A 16924-nucleotide genomic window follows, 5' to 3' on the forward strand; every position below is an offset into this window, starting at 1 on the left:
ACGAGCTGGGACATAATCTGCCTCTCCAGGGCTGCTGTCATCAGGAGCACTAGCAGCTTTCATCACCACTTGATGGGCTTTTCCTAAAGCCCTCTGGTGTTTGTCAATCCTGTTAATGGCTTAATGAGGTTGTATCGAGAGTGGGAGTAATGGCTTATCCTAGATTTTGAACTATTACAAAGATAGCAGTTATAAGCTGAAAATATTTTCCAAAGAATGGTCAAATTCTTTCATAACTAATTCTGCAGAGAACCTTTAACAGTTTAACTAAGCCCTTTAATAGTTTAGATTGTTTTTGAGGTTATGGGGGAAGTTTGTCTGAAAGTGTGTATTTATTTTCCATTAATAATCTACAGAGCCAGCAGCCAGTTGAACACTGGCTCCAGCTGCACTCTGGCAAGCAATTGCCACACCAGTTTTCTCTTTCCTTAGAGCAAGCAAGCAGAAACTTAACCCCAATCCATAATTTAACAGCCAGCGTAGCCACGCCCTCACAGAGGGAATAACCTGTTGCCAACTCACGGAACAAACTGGGAAGAATCATCTCTGCTGTGCTCATCTGACAGTATGGCCTCTCAGCGCAGGTTTTATGGCTGCAGTCACTTATTTAAGGGCATCTGCAAGAGTCTTTAGCCTGGGAGTGTATTTATCAGCTTTCCTTTTTTGGGGGGATGTTTTTAGGAAGATAGTTACTGATATTTTACTGATTCTCCTCCTTCAGAAGTGGTGTGCTGTTTAGTTTTGAAAGCTAGTGTTACTTTTGTCTCTGCTGTTTGTTCTTGTGTGTGAGTATTCATTCATGCTCATTCATTTAGTGAATTAGGGTTGAAGAGAATAAGCAGAAGGAGAACGTGCCACTATCAGATAATATGTAAATATTGACTCATGCATATTACTAACTAGAGTAAGTTATACCAAGGCAGGTATTTCAGAGTCACATCTTTAGTCCTCAAGGTAGAGGTAAGTGAGCTGGGCCAGCGCATATGAGGTTTGTGGACAGGAGTGAGGTTTTAGTTGCTCCTCGCACCCGCTCGGTGCGAGCTTCAGGCTTTGTGCAGGTAGCCTGCTGCTCTCAGTGGCACACACTCCAGCTTTTTATTTATTTCTATGGCATAAGACTGGGAGTAAAGGTGTATTAGGTTCAGGAAGCTGTCTACAAGGACTGAACATCAGCCTGTTGTGAAATATGAGGATCAGAAAAGGTGAGTCAGCAAGGGACAGCTTCGTTCCCAATATTATTTCTTCAAATGCATATTTTCAAACTACTCTGCAAAATGATGCAGATAGATGTGGTATCTGGGCTCTTACTTCTTTGGGGAAATCAATGATGTAACAAGATTCCCCGATTCCTCATTGTACTTACAAGTAGCACACACAGCAAACGTTTTTCTCAGAGTTTTATGTGCTTAGTAAGAAAGTATATAGTACAAAAAAGCAGGAAAATATTTTATCCATAGATATTGTCCAGAACAAATGCACTCAGTTTTAGCCTGTTGTAAAGTTTTTCTTTTGGTAGCTCTTACACTTATAAATATCCTTGTATTTAATTGCCTAACTAAAAACAAGCCCATGAGGATTCACTGGTAAGCAGTCACAGAAGCCCACTGCAGGGGAGGGAAGTGGGCTTTCTGTAGCAACTTCATCTTAGCTTATAAAAAGAGGAAAATTATGAAGAAACTTCCATAAATTGCCTTCATCAAATGATGCGCAACTATTTCAGCCTTCAAAAATGGTCCTGATGTTCGAAAGGGAGAAGCAGTCTGTCCAGCAGCTATACACACTCTAGAAGCTTGTGCTATAAGTCCACAGCAGATATTTTTATTTAGGTACGACAGATACAGAGATCACAAAGTAGTTAAATATCTTGGGCATTATAATGCTATCTTGGCCTCTGGAAAACATACTACATAGAAGTGGAAGATACATTGGATACCCATATCTCCATGCACAGAATTTATTAGCAAGTGTAAATATTGCTAAATGAAAGAATTTGGCTGGAAGCGAACAGTGTAACTTTTAACATGAGTATTACAGCCAAAAGCCACTGCAGTCTGTGACTGCAGCCTGCCACTCCCCTTCCAGCACAGGTGCCTCTATGGAGACAGACTCAGTCTCTGTGACTATTTTGCAGCCCTTCTGACTGTTCTGTTTTAATTGGATTTTGCTGCTTGCAGGTCTGTGAATACTCAGATGGAACCAAGTCTTTGAAGCTGGGAGACTTTGGACTGGCAACTGTGGTTGAAGGACCTCTCTACACTGTCTGTGGGACACCCACATATGTGGCTCCAGAAATCATCGCAGAGACAGGGTGAGGATGAGTACCTAAGACATAGCTCTTGTGACCAGTTATGTTTAGCAGGTACTGCTCTTTTAATTAAATATTTTACAATTTACCAATTAAAAAAGTCTGTATTTATCAGGTGATTGCATAAATACAGGAGATTTTATAAAAAGATAAAACTTGACCCATCTCCTTTGCGTTCAGGCAGTTAGATCTCCATCTGCTCCATGGCCATTGACTCTTGTCCTTGCAGGGGCTGTCCCTAGTTTGGTCCTCCCGAGCGAGGGGGCTTCTTGCATTGTTTCCACCCTGCTTTGGTGCATTTCAGAGCTGCAGCAAGCTCAGACAGCAGAGGGGACTTTAGCTGGGTCTCTTCTGAATTGGATAAAACGTCTGCATCTGTGGGATGGGAAAAACTATGGGGAGGAGAAGACCACTTCCTCCTTCCTTTCCCCGCTTCCCAGAGGATGGTGCAGGTCTCGGCTTGCTCACCTGGAGGCTGCTGGGGTGTCTCTTGTGTTGCTGGCAGTCCACGGTAAGGTCAGAGACAGCGAAAGCCATGTCCAGCGGGGAGTGAAAGGCAGCCTCGTCCTCCTGCCCTTGCCGGGACTCTGCATGTGTTAGGAACCCTTGATGCCCGTTTGAATCTGAGCCAGTTCAGAAGACTGGGGAGAGCAGATTGCCAGTACTTAGTCATGAATTCTGGGCGCTGCACAGCACGAGTAACACGTTGTCTCCTTTCTGCAGCTATGGCTTAAAGGTGGACATCTGGGCTGCCGGTGTCATCACCTACATTCTGCTCTGCGGCTTTCCACCGTTTCGCAGGTGCGTGTCCCCGTACAACAAAGGCAAAATAGTGCAGAGCCAAAATAGACAGACGTGTTTTTGCCTTGCCCTTTATCGTTCTCTTTTACCTCACCTCCGCTGTCCCTCTCATCAGGTGCGGCGGTTCCCTCCTACGGGAGCAGGGGCCTTGCTGCAGCGCACAGGGCCACGCGCTGGGCCCGCGCGCTCCTGCCCTCCCATTGTCTCGTGGGAGCGACTCAGTCGCACACACGTGCGCGCGCTGCCCTCCAGCGCTGCCGGGCAGACACGGCACCCCCGGCTGGCAGAGCTAACCCCCGCACACAGAATGTGCTTGATGCATGCGTAGTCCTCTAGACTTGCTGGCAGCAGCATATGATCCCTGTGGCTGCTCAGTGCCAGCAGCGATACGCCTTGCTCTTCAGAAGTTTCTCTGCTTGGGAGTAAGAACCAATAGCAACTTCTTTCAGGCATTCTCACCTTAATTTCTAAGGCATGCAGGCATATGCTGTTTGTCTGGTTTTATTAGTGGTATTAAATGCAGCAGGTATAATTACAAGGGAGTTGTTTTTTCAATAAAAATCATGAAACTGAATAAAAATAGTCTGAGGAAAATACAATATAAAGATCATCAGTGGAAGAGGTACCATAGTTGTGGTATCTCTTTTCTGGATGTAGTTAATTCACGATCACTACTAAAAATATGTTTCAAAGGCTACATTATACCACTTGCAATTCCTTTGAATGGGGGAGAGGTGATCACTATGTGATACTAATCAGGATCAAGCCTTTAACTAAGCTTAGTTTTGCAGCAAATATTAATTAACCTAAGAGGCAAATTATTCATTACAGAAGTAACTTCATTAGAGAGTATCATTTCGCTACATTTCCCCACCTATCATTTGTTCTCATGGTTGATCCTTTGCAGGCGAGTGACTCACTGACTATGAATCTCTTTTTTCCTATCCAGAGGCTGTGCAGCCTCTGTTCCAGAGGGAGGCCTTTCACCTCAGTGTTATCTGCCTGGTCTCATCTCTGCTGACAGCACAACTACAGCAGATGTCTCAAAAGGACTGCCATTATATAAGCTTGCAAATTATGCATCTACAGTGGCTGACATGAGGGCATCATTTTTGCTCCATCTCAAAATTAAATTTAATATTTGTGTGACGGGCTTTTTTTTTTCTCATTGCTGTTGTTCTACAGTGAAAACAACCTTCAGGAAGACCTCTTTGATCAAATACTTGTTGGGAAGCTGGAATTTCCTTCTCCATACTGGGATAATATCACTGATTCAGCTAAGGTACAGATATTGTCTAGTTTGGAAAAGTGTTTCTGACAAGCCACTGAAAAGGCTGTGCACTACTGGAGACGCACTTTTTCAATTTGCCTTTTAAATTACCTGAACTGTGCTTGAGTACAGGTTTTTGCAACACTCCTGTCATGCTGTTGTCTGAATGAGTAAGTGTAGCAGCCAGAGAACAGCACACACTGTTTGGTTTACTTTGTGATGGACTGTTACAATAAGTTCAGTGCTTCAGCAGTAAAATAAGTGTGTCTCTACATTATCCCTCCTATCAGTCTTTAAAAAGAAAAATTATTGCCATGTGGACTGAATGTAATGAACCTTATTTGTTATAATTTCACATATGAGCTAGTTGTTATTAGAACTTTCCACGAAGTGCAGCCAACTTGACTTGGTTCTGACTGGTATTAGCATCAACTCCCTTTCTGTTTAAAATGGTCGTGTAGGGATGAAGATTCCAAATTTTAAGCCCTACTTCTCAAGTTAACTGAGTCAGGTTCTCTGAATGTTTTTTTTCTGAGCATTATTGATCTGTTGGGCAGCCATCTGTCTTTCCCAGGCACAGGCCATCTTGCACTCCTCAAACTTGTGTTCTGAAGAGACAGAGGAGTCCTGTCTCAGAAGAGAGGAAATATCTCATTTTTGATATGAGAGGTAACCTCTCGCTTCAAACTTGCACAGGCTATAATTTAGCTGGCCTAGAAACCTCTGAGTTATCAATGCAATTATCCAGTTGAAAAAAAAAACTATTTTCCAGAGGCCATCATGAAATACCTTTGATTATGACTAGTGACATGAATACTCAATATGAAAACTGACAATTTGGGAGTGATGACAAGATTTTCAACTGGAGGGATTCAGCTGTAGTAACAACTTGTTCATTTGGCACAGAAAAATGTTTATCTTTACAGGCCTGTAAGAGCAGGAGCTACCTCAATAAATCAGTTGCCAGTCATAGGCAGGTTTGCTGCTGTAAGGGCAAGGAGTCTGAAAGAACAAACACACAGAGGCATTATAATCCAAACTGCACTGACTAATTAGCAGCAATGACCACGTTTACCCCTCACCTGGGCAGCCTGGGCCTGCCGTTACCCGAAGGGCCAAGGAAGCATTCGGTGAAGGGAAGGACATAGCTCAAATGTGTCCAAAATGTGACAAAAGGCACAATCCAGTTAAACATGGTTGGGATTTAAACATGTACTTGAAATTAAGCACTTTTTCCTATCTGTTTTTTCCTAGACCAGTCAATCCTTAGCTAGTGAAGTCAGACTCTTTATTTATCTGGAGCAACACTGCAAGGAAGATGGTTTTTTTTTAATTTTTAAGCAGTTTCTTGACTTTCTAAAACTGCAAGAGCTCCTTTACCTCTTGCGCCTTTAATGCGCCGCGATCACCTGCCTCTTGGCTGCCTGGGGAGGAGCTCGGCCGGCCTGGCTCCATCAGAGTCCCGCGCAGCCGCGCGCCTGCACGGAGAGCAGCTCAGCTCCCGCAGCGGCTTTTCCTGACACCCTCTCCTCTTGGTGTTTCCGAGCACCTGGTGAAACATGAGTATAGGAAGGAACTCTAAGGCAAATACTGTCCATCGTATCAAAAAACCTAGAAGGCAAACACTTGGTCCTCCCAAAGTCACACTGGAGTTCTGCTGTCAGGGTGGGCTCATTTTCCACCAAGGTTATAGAAAAATTCTGCAGTGGCTGCTAGAGGAGCTCAGTAAAGGGGGAAAAATAAAAATAAAATCCATTTGAATGTCTTTCTCCACTCTCCTCAAATACTTTTTTTTTTCTTTTTTTTTAAGGAGTTAATTAGCTTGATGCTACATGTGAACGCTGAAGCCCGATATACAGCAGCCCAGATCCTAAGCCATCCCTGGGTGTCAGTGAGTAAACGTTAAAACAACAACAACAACAAACAATAACAACCAAAAAAAACACTCTAGTAAAAAGTTGGGCACCATTTTTATTATTTCAAGTTCAGCCCAGCAAACACTCATCTCAGAATACATGTGCAGAAGGACTGTTGTGCATGTTGGCATCTTGCTGCAATGCTACTTCAAAGACACTACAGGGGCCTGTTATTCTGAAGTACCCCAACCTTCACAAGAAGAACAAAATAGCCCAATAAAGTATATAACTTAACATGGTGGTTTTGTCATGAATATTAAGCTGTTGCCTTACAGATACTTCATCTTTTCTGACACTAGCAATGGCAAAAGCTGAAGTGCATGATTGCCTATTGATTTAAAAACAGTTTATTGTTAATTGATACTAGGTTTACATGTAAATAGTCAAAATTTATTTCCACACACGTTTTAAGAGAGGGAATGAATAAGATCTGTGGCGTTCTCTTCAGTAAGAGAAGACAGCTGTAACAAGTGGGTTTCCACGCTCCTCTCGAACGTATTTATGGTGCTGTGCACTGTTTCCACAGCTCTGGGACATGGTGGGCCATTTAAAATGCTGATATAAGTAAGTAAAGCCAAATAACAATTATGCTTTTTGTTTGCAACATGATAGTTTTGCCTGGATCAAACACATTGGGATTTTACATGGTTATGTGGCATTATAAGTAAACTTTCATGCAGAAACCATAATTTTCATGCAGAAAACTATGGTTGCCCTGCTTCTTTCATCTGTAACTTGTCTTAACCCATCTGAACTGCATCTCACTTATGAGAGGGCATTCAGTTTTGAGCTGCTTATCTGAACACTTAATTAACATTAAAAAGCAGAAGTACCACAGAATCACTGAAAACTTTTCCTTTGCTTGGTTATTTTCAAGCACAGGGTTTCTTTTCCTCCTTACCTGAGTATTGCCTGTCTTCTTACATAGGATGATGCATCCCAGGAGAATAATATGCAAGCTGAAGTAACAGGTAAACTGAAGCAGCACTTTAATAATACCCTGCCCAAGCAAAACAACACATCTGCTGGAGTGTCTGTCATCATGGTAAGAGAAAGCAGCATTTTTAGATACTGGTCTTATACTGTGTGTATTTTTCTAACAGTGCTATATGAGCAGCTGTGGTGCAAGAATAGCAAAAGCGAAGCTAGAATAGTGTCTAGTTTGAGTGTGTATCTGTGTATAGTGCACGTTGTGGCATCATTGCTGAGGAGCAGCCAGGGTGCTCACGGTGTGCTAGCTAAGCCATAAAACAAGCTTTTGGATACCTAGAAACACTAAGTAGCTGTATGTTGAAATGAAGCTTGTTTACCATGTGGTATCTTTTATTATAAAAACTTATTTGAATGGTAATGACCACCTACTTGTAGGAACTTCCCTTCTCGCCCACATTACTCGATCTGGTTCATTTGATCTGTTGTCTAACACAGTGCTTATGGGCAAACAGGCTCATATTCTGACTTTTTTTTTTTTTTTTTTTAATAGCATTGCTTACCTAGTTACTTTGGTCCCAATCTAGCTTCTGCTAGGTGCTGTTTGTTTACTGATGGAAAACTTCCTACAAAACATGAAAAGGGATCCCGTTGAACTTACTTGCATGAACAGTAATACTCAGCAATGCCCCTTTAACCGAGCACTCACTTGTGCACAGAATATGCAACAGCTCTAGAGATCCAGCCACCCCGCTTGGCTCATGCAGCACTAGGTACTATCCAAGTTCATCGCACTAGTGTAAACACGGAATTGTTATCATTGTCTATAAGGGGGCAAATGTAAATAATGTTCTGCATATGTACATATGCTTTAGCAAACACATTTAGGTGAACAGTGCATGTGAATTAAATAGGGACAAGATTTACAAGTTGAAGGAATGATAGCAAAAAGGAGTCAGAAAACTGATTTCAGGTTGATGCTGTTGTTTACATTTCATTTGACAGTTTGACTTGACAGTTTGAGAGGGACTTCAGAGCTTCATTCTTTATACTGTTGAGACTATGGATAAGCCTGAAACTGAAACCTGGTATCAAATACAGTATATGATGTAATAAGAGCAATTTTAATTCTAACTCTCGGCCCCTCTCCAACTTGCATGCCACTTAAGCTTATCTCAAATCTCTGACACAGTAAAGCTTCTGCCTTCTTACTGGTGTGGGTTTTTTTTTCCTGTTAGCTACTGCCATCCCTTCAGTCAGTAAAGTGCATCTCATTAAAACTAAGTTTTTGTTTTTGTTTTGTTTTCCTTTTCCTGCCTTACTTCTTTCTGAAAGGTATAGAAAGTTGAAAAATGAGCAGTTATTTGGTTCTGAATGCAGCTTCCAATTACTGTAGAAGGCAAAAACAACTCCTTGTTCAAAGCAGTGTAAATTAAAGATGACGACAGCCCCCCCAGATTGTTATTCTTGCCCTGGTTTATTGAAGGCATTGAAATTTGCTTATCTTTATGTTAAGAAGTTCCTCACTTGTAGCAGAGCTCATTGCTTTAAAAAGATCAGATTCAGAGAAGGACAGTGTCGTAATTCCCATGTATTGGAGTGCATTGCTCTATCATTTCACCTGCATTTTTACTGAAGGAGGAATATTTCTAATGTAAATTACTTTGGGCATTAATTCGTTCAAATATTCTGATCTGGCTAATGCAGATAATGCCACCCTGTGGCAAATAGGTAAAACTGCACATACCTACTTCAGTGTTTTTGCACAGGAAACTAGTGCTGCTGAAAGCATGTTGCTGTAAAGTCATTACTGATTTTTTTTTTTGTGTGTGTGTGTGTGTGTGTGTGAATTTCAAAATGTTCTGTAAATTTAAATTTGCTGCAATTGTGTTGGTTCTGCTTAAAGTAAGTCTAGTTTCTGTCCCTTGCTTCCTTCTTCTTCCTCCTTTCCCAATGCCTGCATTGCTTTCCTCTGAGTAGGTCCAAGGCACTGGTATGTACTAACTGCAACGCTTTGTTCTGCTGCATAAAGCAAAGTTCTGTGTGTCACAGGGAGAAAGGAGAAATAACTTGGCCAGTCTGAAATGGAAAGAGCTTTACAGCCACATGAAAAACAAATATGTTAAAAACACTTGCAAAAAAGTTCCCTCTACTAGTGATGCATATTTTTTGAAACTTACTTTCTAATTAGCATGCTGGTTATTTTTTGCTTCCCCAAGCATATTTTGGTCTACTTGCACAAGAATAATTATTTTGTGCATATGTGTATCTAGCAAACTCTGAAAGGAACTGGAAGAAGTTCACATCTGCTACTGTTCATTCTGCAAAGCTAAAACATTTGGCATCTTTGTAAGCTCAGAGAGACATCAGACAACTGCTGTACAACCCTTCCTCGGGAAGGTCACAGAGGTAATAGCCCAAACTAACAAAACATAGAATTGTAGGACAGGTGAAAAGATGGACTTCTTTTTATAAAGAAGAAAGTGCTTCAACATTGTCACAGTAATTATTTTAAGACGTAAAATTTAATTTTGGCTTCAGCTTATATGTGAGAGTTCAGAGAGTCAAAAGATAATTAATCCTAAATTAATAAAACATGTTCCTTCATAGGAACAGTTAAACAGGTGACTACACCTCCTGATTCTTTAAAAGAAAAAAAAAATCTAAATTGCATTACATGGGTTGTCTTGGAACACGGCATGAATGAGTACAAACAGAGACTGCCATGAGGAAGTATCGTGTTCAGTGTGACCTGCCAAAGTGTTGCTTTTCTTTGCTTACAACTACAGAGGAATATAAACTTTTGCCATAGCAAATATGAACAGTTTAGACCACATTGTAGCCATTTCTGTCATCTCCTTTCCACATCAGACTTGCGAGGCAAAATTTTTTATTTACATCAGCATGGCTAAAGTACATCTGGAAGCTAAGTTTTCCTTAGATACTCAAAAATCAGCACCAAAAAGATCTAGTGTTATGTAAGATTTCTAATACTATTTCTCCTTTTTCCTGGTTCTAATGCATGCACTCCATGTCTTGTAGATTGGTTTATGCCTGAAGTACACATGGCTGTGATTTAACTGTTCTTCTAATGTTTTGCCTTGTTTTCTGTTTGTAGAACACAGCTCTAGATAAAGAGAGTCAGATTTTCTGCAGCAAGCGCTGCCAGGGCCCTGGTGGAGCTGGGCCAGCGCCAGAGCCGGCTGCTGCAGCTGCGGCCCCGGCCGCCGCGGAGCCGCTCGGCTGCCCCGCGCGCCCGGCCTCGGTGCAGTGCGAGGGCCCTGGCGCTCGGCCTGTCCCGGGGGACTGACCCAGCCAAAGGCGCCGCTGAAGCTCCCCGCGCCCTCCGCACCGTCGCTCTCATCGCACCACTCGGTTTGTGTTCCGTTCGCTTGCACCCTCTGGCGGCGAGGCCAGCGCCATGTCGTGAACTTGCAAGAGCGGGCGAGTGACCCTGGGCTTAAGTGAGTGCTCCTCACCCTCGTCTTGACATCAGCAATAGGGGAAAGATTCTGGTATTTTTAGATGACTTTTGTTTTTCAAAGCTATCTGTGTTAGTTTAATTTCCTGCATTTCCCACAGACTTGGGTTCTAGGTAGACTAATGTACTGTGTAGCTAACCATGCTTTATAGACGTACTTGACTGAGAAGGGGGAGCAGGTGCCAGGCCTCGCTACTGCAGACGGCCCCTGCCACGCTCTCCTGGCGAGGATTCTCAGCAACGGAGAAGAGGAAGACAAGGGAAGAGAACCAGCCTTCACGCGCTCTCCCACTGCCTCTGTTTTTAGTCGCATTTCTACTGAACCCAGAGAGACAAGTTTTTGTGAAGGATCGTCCTAACGGACTAACTGTAAAATACCATGGGACAAGCTAGAGGGAGGGATAGTCCTTTTTGTATCACGTTTGTTATCAGAACAGGGTAGCATAGATAATATGATTTAAATAAACTGACTTGGGATGCAAACATGAACACTGGAAACTTCTTTCTAAAGAGGACTGCAGTCAGGGAAGCATTTTTTTTCTTAGCCCTTTTCTGTCCTTCCCACAACTGTCCCCTCCAGAGCTTTTTCCAGAGCTAGACTACCTGTTAGAGGCACGTCCCAGGGCTGCGGATGGGAAGCCTGCTGTGGATCATCTCTCCTGGGCCGCGCAGGTGGCTGGAGCGGCTCCGCTGCGGGCTCACGGAGGAGCTGCTACCCCTGGCCACCGTCACCAGCTGTCCAAGGTGCCAGAGCTCTCCCCTCTTCACCTGGTGCGGGCACTGGAAACAAGGACTGGGGAACAGTCACCCTTAATCTGCAGTCGAGGATAGGCGAGGTTTTTACCTTTACTATATTGCTTAGTTCAAGATTGTATGTATTCAGCCTGCTCATTTCCTTTGCTCATTCTTACGAAGTTGTCATAGTTCATCGTCTTTCTTAGCTATACTTTCTACTAGAATTGTAAAAGAAAGACCCGCAATAAACTTTCTGCTTTAAAAGAAATGTCATTTATTTCCCTAAGGACTCAGTTATTTTGTCAGTGAAAGCGTTTCATTATTTTCTTTTGAAAGACAGAACAGAAAGGTGGCTAGAAAAAACATTTCATACGGGAACAATCTGATATCCCTATAATCTGTAGAGAGCTATAGGATCTCTATAGGAAACGTAAATACTATGTTCAGGACTGAACATAAGTAGTGCTCAACTTTTGAAGATGGAATTAAAGAGCATGAACTGCTACTTGGTAACTTGAGGTCAAGGTACAACTGACCCAAAAAAAAACCCAGCAGTAAACATATAAAAACATCAGAGGTTTTAAAATTTTATCAGTGAGAGCTAGATCAAGAACAAAGATTGGGGTTAGAACTAGTCCCCATTAAATGCTGATACATGTTCATTGGACTGTGTTCAAGGGGTTTACAAAGTACGGGGATGACCACTGCACGAGAGCTTATGTACATTTATGGTTGCACAGTGCAAAAACACAAGGATAATGCTCCAGAAGAAAAACTAGTGAGACTGCACTAGCTAGCCCCGTGTCTGCAAGGGGTAAATTCCAGAGCTTGGGCCCAAGCTGAAGAAAAGACACATAATTTAGAGGAAATGGCCTAAACGTAGAGTATAGAAAAGAAGCCCCTGCCAGAGAGGGCTGTGACAGACAACTGCTCCAGTCATGGAGCAGAAGTACATGGTGGACAGTGCCAAACTGGCTCCATGAAAACACAACAGCTGGCAATATGAAACCTGGGATATCAAGGCCACCTTCTAACTGGGCTTGGCCTTTAAAAAGCTATATCATTTCTCTATACCTATAATATAATTCTATACACATTAATTCTGTAGGTGCCAGGGTGGTTTGTTGAGAAACACCTGACAATGTCCTATTTCTGTTAATCCAACCTGAGCCTGGAATGCCATATTTAATCCCTTCCACTCTCAGAAAATAGATTATTATTCTAGGCCCTTCCTGTCTCTCCCTTGCAGCAAGAAACAGGAGAGAGAGAGAGAGACACTTTAACTCCAAATATTGTTAAACAAACAGGCACCTTCTATGGTGCTGCACAGCAAAAGTAGCACCTTACCTTTGTGCTGCACAGAAAGTGCCACAATTTAACATAAAAGATGTGTTGGTTAAAAATAGAACACTTACCTAATGAAGGCTCATAAGGGATGTTTAGTTTGCTGATCTATTGCACTTTCCTGTCATCCTTCTCTCTTTGTAGTGCTATTGTTTGCTAGAGGAAGGTAGAAGTTGCAAGAATTACAGCTATCTGATATAAAGGGAAAAGAAACAGCCATTAAAACGGAACTCCACTTCTAGTTCGTCTAGAAGGGACTGTCAACTTTTACATTATATAAAAATAGCTCAAAAATACTATTTTGATAAGTGTTCATGAGATGCTAATTTTTCAACAGTTACAGTGCAACTGCTACCATGCCTATTAAAAAAAATAACTCTCCTGCTTTTTTTTAGCTTCGCTAGTTGTTAATATATTTACATGGGTCAAGTTCACACATTTCTATATATGAAATCTCTGCCCTTCAGTCAGAGCTGAATCTTCTCCTGCTGTAAATGAGTGTCATGCTGAGGTCACTGAAATTCACATTACGACTTTTGCCCGCTCTTGGGCTCTCAGGAGTACTTACTTACAGCAGGTGTCAATCTGGACTGAGACAGAAGCCGGTTCCCATCGTGGTGTTGCGGTCGTGTGGCCGCAGCTCCCTGGCTTGCAGCCCATCAGTGAGAGCAGGAAATGCTACTTGTGACAACTGCCCTAGGCAGAGCCCTTTGGTTTCGCTTCCCTCTCACTGTGGACTTGAGGAAAGGAAGCGAGGGTGAAGCAGTCACTAAAATCAAGAGAGTCTGACTAAAATGAAAGATTCTAGGGTATATCTTTCTATTGCATAATTATATCTGTAAGATAGAGGGAGAGTATTTTTCATCTGCAGTCTCTGAAGCAGCTGTACCCTTACGGAGCCCCTCCGTTGCAATTCACATTCCAAGAACGTCATTTTACAGCAGCAGTGTTCTATCACCTAGTGACCACATTTTTCTAATTAGAGATCCCAGAAGTATCTCTGTCCTGGTTATAAAAGTTGTCCAGTAACTCTTCCAGTTAAGCACGGAGCAACTAAAAGAAACACGTACCCCGGTGATAATAACAGTATCAACAAGAAGCTGCGGTCACAGAGTGAAGAGACTAACATTTACTGTTCTTATGTGCAGAAATAGAAAAAGAATAAAACCTACCACCACCAGAAGTGTAGAAACCAAGGAAGCGAGCACCGCAGGTACAGTACCTCTATAATACCAGAAAAGGTAGTATTTCTAGAACATGAATGGCCAGAGCCATCTACAATTGCTGAGGTTCCTTCAGTAGATAAATACATCTTACATAACTTCATGTGCTTAGAACTGGGACATAATGAAAGGAAGGATCTTTTGTTCCATTATCCAGGGGAACGCCCTCCTTTAGGGCTCCCTCGTAAAGCAAAGTCTCATCCTGCCCTTTGCAGCCGGCCCGCCTTGCAAGAGTATCCAAGAGTCTGCACAGAAATACACGCACTTACCACCCAGTATTCTCAAGGCAGTGACACAAGGTGCAAAGTGAAGGGGAGGGCAGCGGGCCTGACACGCAGGTTTGCGCACGGATCTGCTGCACCTGGAGGGACTGATGCCGGCCAAGAGCTGCAGCTCTCAGTGCTGCTCCAGAGCTTAACATGGAAGCGGGAAGCACATGGTGGGAATGAGCCAGGGAAGATGGCTTTTCTAAGCCAAGGAAATAGGTCCTCCAGCGCGTTACTCATTTACGTAAAAACAGACTTTGGGGTTCAGGCATGCAGGGAGACTGCAGTAACAGCAGCAATATGCACAGCCGCTCCCTTACTTCATGTTTAAAGCTCATGACAACGGTATGAAACATTCTAGCAAATAAACCAGGAAAAATGACTGGGCATCTCTTGGTACAAGACACATCCTCCCACTGCCTCGATGGGAAAACTCCAGCACCCACGCATCCCTCACCAGTGGTACCTTTTGATCTCAAATGGAAATCACACAACTTTGGGCTCCATGAGAATATAGCTGTTTTCCTAATCTACCTGAAACAAACAAACAAACAAAACAACAAAAAACCCCTGCCAGCTAGAAAAGCAGGAACTTGACATTCTGATACCCACACACTCAGCAGAAAGGGGCTCAAGGTCTCACGTACTGAAAGCTTCCCATTCACAGAGACAGTCTTAGTGGCTTCAGTTAGGATGAACCAGTCCGTTTACTCGGTAAGCAGGAGATTTTGATATAAGAAAACTTATTTAATCTTGATCTTCATACCTTCCCTCCCAGCACTCATCTAATTATTAGTGCACTAACACCAAGTTTGGTAATTTAATACCTTAGAGTCTGCATTATAACTATGTAAATTTACTGAAGTAGTTATTTACTTTTATGCAAACATACATATTTACCAATTATCCTCTTTTAGCTGTTTGAAAAGAGGAAAGTGTATTTCTTGTGTACTCATGCCTTCTTTCAAGCTACATTCAAGTGGCAACTGTAAAGCAACAGAAATGTACAAAACCAATAACGTAACAAGAATAAGCACACATTGCTACCGAAAGCTGTTTCAATACCTAATTCTACTATAAACTCATCAGCAAATTGATGGATTATTTCCAGTCATTATGGGAGGGATTCTGCTGAAGACGCACACAAAGGTCTCTCTTGGGCTTTTTGCTTCATTTTAAAACCAAAAAGCTCGGCCAGGAGGAGTCCCACACTAACAGCGGACAGTAACCCATTTGGGACTTGCAAACCAAACCAAACACATTTCTATACTGGCGGGGGGAGGATAGGATCTTTTTTGCTGCATCTTGATGTTTTTCAGACATAATTTCAACTTCTGAGCATAAGTCTCTCCTTCGGAAGCAGGGGCCACAGAGCAAGGCTGATGCAGAATATGCTCTTCAGAGAAGCAAAACTTCATCAGGAACTACCTGCATTTATTCCTGTCTCTCCAAAATATCTCTCAATTGATTTAAATTAATAAAGTTTACAATTTAGTAAACAAACAATTCCCTTATAAAGACACTGGTTCTAGTGTTCCACCTGGTGTTTAGACCACAGTTCAGAAGTCGCTTTTGCAGCTACCAGGGCTTGCGTGAAGGAGGATCAGCAGCACTCAGGGTACACCAGACACGAGGCAAAAACACAGAAGGGCCGGCAGACACAGCTATACTAGGCTTACCTAACTGCTGTACTGTCACGCTAGGCATCATCCCCCTGCGGCCTCAACTGCCCTCCAAAAGATGCTATCTTGAATAAGGCCTGATCTCTTAGAAGCATAAAATTCAGCACCACAAGCCCCAAAGTTATGTTTTATCCTATTTGTTCTGTGAAGAGAAAAGGAAAAATGAACCCACAACTTTCCAACCTTTAATGCACTTGCGTCCATCCTGCACTATGGGCGGCCTGCCGGGGCTGACCCCGCAGCGCGTTGCCAACCGCCGCAAACAGCAGCAGGTACAGGCAGGACCAGGTTGCGCTCCTGTATTTCGTGGTCCAGAGCTGAGGAAGCAGCAAACAAAGCAACACCTGGGGGAAGAAATCAGAAGTGAAAATAGAAACTGATCGTATCTCAAACTTCACCCATTCAGGGAACAGCAGCCTTCTCCTTGTGCTCCTGCTCGCGTGTAATACAGTGTTACTTCCAGGGCGCAGCTAAAAGCCTTTATTAGGTGACTATTGATGCAATTCAAGGTATGGTTTTCCATATAACCTCATACTTTACTATGTACACACTTCTCTTTGCATACCTGACATTGGGCCTGCCTTTATCTCGCAAGAATCACAGAAAGCAGCAGAAGAGCACACAGCAGAACACAGCTGCGCTTCCCCTAATTTCATTTTGTAAGAAGTCATGAAAAATCTTCTCATAAAAAGCCACAGAGTGTTTTTATACACACATAACAAAACTTCCCTAAAACAAATCATTTACAAATACAGGTTAAAATTTGCTCCTTCGACATCTGTTGCATGTTTCCTACCCCCCTCCTCCTGCATAAGGCCGCCTACCTTACAATTGCAGGGCCTTAGGTTACATCCAGTTGGATTTCAGTAAACTAAACAAAATCAGAAACAATTTCCTACAGTTTTTCATTCAGAGCTTTTGCAGAGCAGCCTCAAATTACGATGCCTAAACACTGACGTGCATCATTAAAT

The 16924-nt window shown here is 42.6% G+C and overlaps 1 protein-coding gene across 1 annotated transcript in view; it reads left to right on the forward strand.

The window, feature by feature from the left end:
• The window catches only part of DCLK2 (doublecortin like kinase 2), a 72733-nt gene extending 61671 nt beyond the window's left edge, over positions 1 to 11062 (forward strand). The window contains exons 12-18 of the mRNA XM_088526482.1: positions 2175 to 2308; positions 3029 to 3106; positions 4292 to 4388; positions 6187 to 6267; positions 7221 to 7337; positions 10341 to 10487; positions 10856 to 11062. Coding sequence (XP_088382608.1) covers positions 2175 to 2308; positions 3029 to 3106; positions 4292 to 4388; positions 6187 to 6267; positions 7221 to 7337; positions 10341 to 10487; positions 10856 to 11062 — 861 coding nt within the window. The remainder of the gene's footprint in view (positions 1 to 2174; positions 2309 to 3028; positions 3107 to 4291; positions 4389 to 6186; positions 6268 to 7220; positions 7338 to 10340; positions 10488 to 10855) is intronic.
• The last annotated feature ends 5862 nt before the right edge of the window (positions 11063 to 16924 follow it).

The sequence above is a fragment of the Tinamus guttatus genome, unplaced genomic scaffold (assembly GCF_059628265.1).
Source record: "Tinamus guttatus ecotype Peru unplaced genomic scaffold, ASM5962826v1 Tinamus_guttatus_pri_ptg000247l, whole genome shotgun sequence".
NCBI classification, from domain to species: Eukaryota; Metazoa; Chordata; class Aves; order Tinamiformes; family Tinamidae; genus Tinamus; species Tinamus guttatus.